This window comes from Triticum aestivum, chromosome 7B (genome assembly GCF_018294505.1).
Source record: "Triticum aestivum cultivar Chinese Spring chromosome 7B, IWGSC CS RefSeq v2.1, whole genome shotgun sequence".
NCBI classification, from domain to species: domain Eukaryota; kingdom Viridiplantae; phylum Streptophyta; class Magnoliopsida; order Poales; family Poaceae; genus Triticum; species Triticum aestivum.
The window spans coordinates 617339888-617347410 of record NC_057813.1 but is presented as its reverse complement, the minus strand read 5'-3'; the positions used below and the strand labels follow the sequence as shown (position 1 = coordinate 617347410).

The 7523-nt window shown below is 50.4% G+C and overlaps 1 protein-coding gene across 1 annotated transcript in view; it reads left to right on the top strand.

Annotated features, from left to right (window-relative positions):
* Positions 1 to 5858: 5858 nt before the first annotated feature.
* LOC123156106 (polyubiquitin) overlaps positions 5859 to 7523 on the top strand; it is a gene marked incomplete in the record, with an annotated part of 2467 nt that continues 802 nt past the window's right edge. The window contains 2 exon segments of the mRNA XM_044574275.1: positions 5859 to 6109; positions 6998 to 7523. Coding sequence (XP_044430210.1) covers positions 6998 to 7523 — 526 coding nt within the window.

Genomic DNA, 7523 nt, shown 5'->3' with positions numbered 1-7523 from the left:
TGCAGACCCGTTGACTAAGCCTCTTCCACGAGCAAAACGTGATCAACACCAAGACTCCATGGGTGTTAGAATCATTACTGTGTAATCTAGATTATTGACTCTAGTGCAAGTGGGAGACTGAAGGAAATATGCCCTAGAGGCAATAATAAAGTTATTATTTATTTCCTTATATCATGATAAATGTTTATTATTCATGCTAGAATTGTATTAACCGGAAACATAATACTTGTGTGAATACATAAACAAACAGAGTGTCACTAGTATGCCTCTACTTGACTAGCTCGTTGATCAAAGATGGTTATGTTTCCTAACCATAGACATGTGTTGTCATTTGATTAACGGGGTCACATCATTAGCAGAATGATGTGATTGACTTGACCCATTCCGTTAGCTTAGCACTTGATCGTTTAGTATGTTGCCATTGCTTTCTTCATGACTTATACATGTTCCTATGACTATGAGATTATGCAACTCCCGTTTACCGGAGGAACACTTTGTGTGCTACCAAACGTCACAAAGTAACTGGGTGATTATAAAGGTGCTCTACAGGTGTCTCCGAAGGTACTTGTTGGGTTGGCGTATTTCGAGATTAGGATTTGTCACTCCGATTGTCGGAGAGGTATCTCTGGGCCCTCTCGGTAATGCACATCACTTAAGCCTTGCAAGCATTGCAACTAATGCGTTAGTTGTGAGATGATGTATTACGGAACGAGTAAAGAGACTTGCCGGTAACGAGATTGAACTAGGTATTGAGATACCACGATCGAATCTCGGGCAAGTAACATACCGATGACAAAGGGAACAACGTATGTTGTTATGCGGTTTGACCGATAAAGATCTTCGTAGAATGTGTAGGAGCCAATATGAGCATCCAGGTTCCACTATTGGTTATTGACCGGAAATAGTTCTAGGTCATGTCTACATAGTTCTCGAACCCGTAGGGTCCGCACGCTTAAAGTTACGATGACAGTTTTATTATGAGTTTATAAGTTTTGATGTACCGAAGGTTGTTCGGAGTCCCGGTTGTGATCACGGACATGACGAGGAGTCTCGAAATGGTCGAGACATAAAGATTGATATATTGGAAGCCTATATTTGGATATCGAAAACGTTCCGGGTGAAATCGGGATTTTACCGGAGTACCGGGGGGTTACCGGAACCCCCCCGGGGGTTAATGAGCCTACATGGGCCATGAGGGAGAAGAGGAGGGCCGGCCAGGGCAGGCCGCGCGCCCCCTCCCCCCTAGTCCGAATAGGACAAGGAAGGGGGGGGGGTGGCGCCCCCCTTTCCTCTTTCCCCTCCCCCCTTTCCTTCTCCACCAAGGCAAGAGGGGGGAGTCCTACTCCCAGTGGGAATAGGACTCCTCCAGGCACACCCCTAGGGGGCCGGCCACACCTCCCCCTCCCTCCTTTATATACGGGGGCAGGGGGCACCTCTAGACACACAAGTTGATCATCGTGATCATTCCTTAGCCGTGTGCGGTGCCCCCCTCCACCATATTCCACCTCGGTCATATCGTTGCGGTGCTTAGGCGAAGCCCTTCATCGGTAGAACATCATCATCGTCACCACGCCGTCGTGCTGACGGAACTCATCCCCGACACCCTGCTTGATCGGAGTCCGGGGATCGTCATCGAGCTGAACGTGTGCTGAACTCGGAGGTGCCGTACGATCGGTGCTTGGATCGGTCGGATCGTGAAGACGTACGACTACATCAACCGCGTTGTCACAACGCTTCCGCTTATGGTCTACGAGGGTACATGGACAACACTCTCCCCTCTCGTTGCTATGCATCACCATGATCTTGCGTGTGCATAGGAATTTTTTTGAAATTACTACGTTCCCCAACAGTTTGAAGAAAAGTTCTAATGCGGTTAGGGTCTCTAGCTGGCTACCCACATTGTCGTAGAAGAATTTCAAGTTCATGCCTCTCTCATCTTCGAGGATTATGTTGTGAAGGATAACACAACATGTCATGATGTTCTTTAAGGTCCGCTTGTCCCAAAAACGGGCAGGACCACCAACAATGGCAAACGTAGATTGCAAAATCCCGAATGCTCTTTCAATGTCTTTTTGGGCTGCCTCTTGCATCTTTGCGAATTCACATTGTTTTTTAGTTTTGGGTTCTTTGATGCTCTTGACAAATGTGCACCAAGGAGGGTATATACCATCTACAAGATAGTGCCCTTTTGTGTATTCATGCCCATTGTTAATGTAGTTGCAAGCAGGAGCATCACCACTAGTAAGCCTAGCAAACAAATGAGACCGTTGCAACACATTGATATCATTGAGTGTTCCCGGCATACCAAAGAAGCAATGCCAAATTCATAAATCATCGGATGCTACGGCCTCTAGCACAATTGTTGACTTGCCACAATACATTCACTGCCATGCCTTCGGGCAATTTTTCCATGTACAATGCATACAATCAATGCTACCTAGCATGCCAGGCCAACCTCTCCTCTCATTAGATGACATCAATTTCTTTGTGTCATCCTTGTTGGATGCCCGAAGATATTTGGGACCAAAGACACAGATGATCGCTTTGGCAAATCTACGCACTGACTCAATTGTTGTATCTTCACCAATGCAAAGATACTCACCGGCATAGTCAGCCAGAACGCCATATGCAATCACCCGCATAGCTGCTGAGATTTTTTGATATGCACTAAATCCTTCAAGCCCGCAACATTTCTTTGTTGAGGAAAATACCGTCAATTTGCCTCGCAAGCTTGAACAATTTTCACAAAGGGATCAGCGCATTCGGTACCTTCTCCGAAAGAGGCGTGGTGGATATGTTGGATTCTCCGCGAAATAGTTTTGCGTCAACATCCCGTTCCCTAGATGGCGATTCCGAGGAATGCAAAGACGCCCGACGGTCGATCCTCGCCGCCTCTTTCGGTCCTCGCCTTCGTGCTCCTTGACGGCAAGAGCCATCACCAATGTCTGCTGCCGGAAGTTTGAAAGCATCATCTCAACATTCGGGTAGTCCGAATCGGACGAATTGGGGAGCAAAAACTTCTCGCACGGGCTCAGTTTCATCTACATGAACGAGAAGCGCACTCTGCGTCAACCAACTTTGCGGACCACTTGACACGAAGCACAAAATAAACACTAACCGGCGGCGACTAGGGGCGGCTCGAGGGCGGTCGATTCCCGGCGGCGAGAGCGACGAGGGGCGGCTCGAGGGCGGTCGATTCCCAGCGGCGAGAGCGATGAGGGGCGGCTCTTCTCGCCGGATCCAGGGGCGGTGCAGCCTAGCGGTGGTGGAGGGTGAGGGACGCCCTGGCAGCGCGATTCCGCTTGCAGATTTGGCCGGAATCGGCGGCGGCGGACGGGCGAAACCTATGGCGGGTAGCGGCGGAAGGAGGTGGGGAAAGGGGTGCATGCTGAAATGTGCCTCCCGCCAACCGCTTCACTGCGATACGGGGCACCGTAGGCGCGAGGCGGAAACCCGCGAATACGCGGGTTGGAGCCGAGTTTTTGCCGCGTCCCTAAAAAAATTGCGGGCCAGCCGCGTTTGCGGGGTCTGTTCGGGCGGGATTTTCCCCGCCGACCCACATTTTGGTGGTTATTTTGCGGGTCGGGACCTTTAACTCTCAGACCATCCCTCTATAACTCTCTAAATACCCCTTCTTCGGTGCTGACGACCCCTACTCTTTCTCCCCTCGTCGGCACATGTCAACCCTCCGCCTTGCCTCTGTCAACGCCTATCGCCCACTTCTCCAGCTTGGTGCGCGCCGTCTTCAGGAAAGTTGAGCGACGTGATACATCTCCAGGCAACATACATTCTGAAAATGCCTAGAGAAAGTTCCAATAAGAAACTTTTGCTTCAAAAAATATATCATGCCACTTAGCCATAATTTTCTCCTCCATCACCTGTTGCCCCTTTGTTAGCGCCTCTATTTTCTCTATTTTCTTCTTACTCCATCCGTTCCTTTATATAAGGTATATTTGTTTTTTTAAAAGTCAAACGAGTACATGTTTGACCGAGTTTTTTAAAAATATATCAATATTCGTAATATGAAATTTATATCATTTGATCCATCATGAAAAGTAGTTTCATATCTTATCTATTAAGTATTGCAGATGTTTTTATTATATTCGATAATCTTGATCAAACTTTCAAATGGTTGACTTGCACAGGAACCAATACACCTTATATTCTGAAACGGAATGGGTATCTTAGACGGCTTGTCATGTTGTTGCATTTTGCGCATTCTAATTTGAGTATCGATTGGTCATCTTAGATCGACATTGTATATCATGCACAGCGCACCTTCTAGATGCCCGACCCCAACCGTCATTTTGAACAACATTCCATTGTACTTCCTCCGTCCTAAAATAAGTGTCCCAACTTTGTACTAGTTCTAATACAAATTCGTACTAAGCTCAAGACACTTATTTTGAGACGGGGGAGTATTTCTTTTACGATAAAGGGTTTCCCCCGCTTTATATTATAAGGAAACCATCCGATACATCCAGTTAGCTAGGGCTGCAGCACAAACAAGCCCAAAAGAAAAACGAGAGAAAGAAAGAGAAACAAATGCCGACTCCGGCAGATCAACGAAGCGAAGATGTCCGGCAACCGCTGCACCCTTTGGAGAAGTTCCACTACGCTCCCAGCACTCCGAAGCTTCGCCGTATCGAACAACACCTTCAAGAAGGAATCCGACGATGACGACGCTGCTGCCCGAACTAGTCCTATGGTTTCCCCCGATACGCCGAGGGTGGTGGGGGAGGGGTATACCTGATGCCCTTCAGGAAGGCCCGTCGCCGCCCGCAGGCGTCACCGCGTCGGAGCCGGACAAGCCGTCAGGGATTTCTCCCGACCCAAACACCTACCAGCACCCCGGACGATCTGAAGTGAATCGCCCAACTTGCCGCCCACCAGCATGTGCCACCACGGTCACCGAACTTACTTCGCCGTCTCACCGAGGCCACTGGCACGATTCCTGTAAGACGGAAGAGGGGACAATGGGCTTGGGGGCATTCGCGACACAGCCGACGGGAGAGGACCACCTTCACCGCCGCTGCGGAGCCGACCGGACGCTGTGACAGGGGCCTGCCAGGCCCTGATGGCCCGGCCGGACCCAAATTGGTCTGGACATCCCCTGCCGCCACGCTGCAGCTCGCCGACCGATGAAGCCGCCACCGTCCACAGACCAGCACCACCTTATCAACACCACCAAGGAGCAGTGCCCCAGCCCAGATGGAGCCCGAAAGGGCCCGGATCTGGGCCGTGAGGGCACCGCCGACCACCAGCACCACCATGCCACCATTCGACCAACTGCCGGGTCGCTGCATCAAGGGCACCCGAGGCTGGGGGAACCCTACTGCCGCCGGCCGAGCAACAACGCCGTCATCAGGAGGCCCCCGTGCCCCCCGACGCGCGCGGGGAAAAAACGGCCCACCGGCGCCACGCGGGCAGGGCCCGGCGGACCACACCGGCGACGGCGGGAGTGGGAAGCGGCGGGGAAGGGGCGCCCAATAGCTAGTGGGAAATTCATTTTTCGTGAATTATCCACGGCAGCCGAGCCATATTTTTGGACTCGGAACACAAACTCAATTAAACTATGTAACAAAATAAAAGCCATGTAAGTTCAAGAAATGGGGTCAAATATTTCCAGCCGCAAAATATCTTGTTGCAAAGTTATAATATACTAAATCATATTACCAGTCAAAATTGGAAACCATATGTTTGTCCCGTGCGTGCCGTCGGAGGAAAGATCATGACTGACGCTCCCACACACCGCACCAACGGCGTGAGGCCGGCGGCTAACTCAAACGGCCACCAACTAGCCAAACCCTCAACGGCCGCAAACGGCGTCACCTTTGGAATCTCCTCCCATATACTGCCTTTTTTGCGCGGTGGGGGACAGACTCCGCGACCGCCTCTCCCTTTCCTATCCGCTCCGGACCCCACACGTCCCCCGTGCCGTAGCGCTTCTTCCTCCCTCCGCTCCCGTCCGATCCGGCTATAAATTCCTCGCCTCCTCCCGTCTTGTATCCACACATCCGATCCAATCCAATCCAGCCCCCCATCCGATCTCGCCGGGAAATCTCTCCGATCGAAGCGAGGCGAAGGCTCTCTCGTCCTCCTCCTCAAGGTATGCGATGCGAGCCTCCGATTTCTTCCCCACCTTCTCGCCATGTGCGTGCGTGCGTGCCCTGGGATCGTTGCTAGGACTACCCTGATCGGTTCTTGTTGGTTCCCCTCGATTCCTGTTAATCGTTCGGAGTAGATCTGTGGGTGGGTTGAGGCGCTATTGTTGTTGATCGATTGAAGCTCGTTCAGTTAGTCGATGTTGATTAGGCTCGATTCTTGTTAAATCTCTTGATCATGCCATGATTTTCGAGTAGATCTGACGATTCCGATGCGATTGCTGTTGGGTCGGTTCATCTCATCGGTTGTAGTTGTATTATTGCGGATTTATGATTTTGTACCGCTCATGATACACCTACATGCCTGATCTGTCCAAGGATACACCTTCGTGGTCGTGGTGTTATTGGGATGCGATCCTGTTGATTCGATTATTCTATGTAGTTATAGTTATGCTAATTTCTGATTCTGAAGCGCTGTTAAGGGATACACCTGTGATTTGCTACCGGCTTTCTAGTCGCTTGGAGTATACTTAGTTGTGCATCAATTCAACTCTTCAGTTCATGTCGGTTTGCGATATTACTGTTGTTTCCTTGACTTCTTAACCACCTTCTCGGTACAACTTTAGATTACGTATGCTCCCACTGAAGGTAAAGATTGCGCTGGTAGATATGCTAATATATAGTTAAGCTAAAATTTAGCATTGCATGCTATGTCAATTCATTGGCTTCTTGTACTGGGGCAGCTCCTGGGCAGTTTGCTGATTTCATCTCTGTTGCAATTTCATTTTTTTAGCATGGTGCCATCTGGTTCATCTATTGTTTGACATACTGCAGATCTTCGTGAAGACCCTTACCGGCAACTTACTCTGGTTCTGTCTGCTTTGTATTTACAGATGCAGATCTTCGTGAAGACCCTTACTGGCAAGACCATCACCCTTGAGGTTGAGTCCTCTGACACCATCGACAATGTCAAGGCAAAGATACAGGACAAGGAGGGCATCCCCCCGGACCAGCAGCGTCTCATCTTTGCTGGCAAGCAGCTCGAGGATGGCCGCACCCTTGCGGACTACAACATCCAGAAGGAGTCCACCCTCCACCTGGTTCTCAGGCTCCGTGGTGGTATGCAGATATTTGTCAAGACCCTCACTGGCAAGACCATCACCCTGGAGGTTGAGTCCTCGGACACCATTGACAATGTGAAGGCCAAGATCCAGGACAAGGAGGGTATCCCACCGGATCAGCAGCGTCTCATCTTTGCCGGCAAGCAGCTTGAGGATGGCCGCACCCTTGCAGACTACAACATCCAGAAGGAGTCCACTCTCCACTTGGTGCTCAGGCTCCGTGGTGGTATGCAGATCTTCGTCAAGACCCTCACAGGCAAGACCATCACCCTGGAGGTTGAGTCCTCGGACACCATCG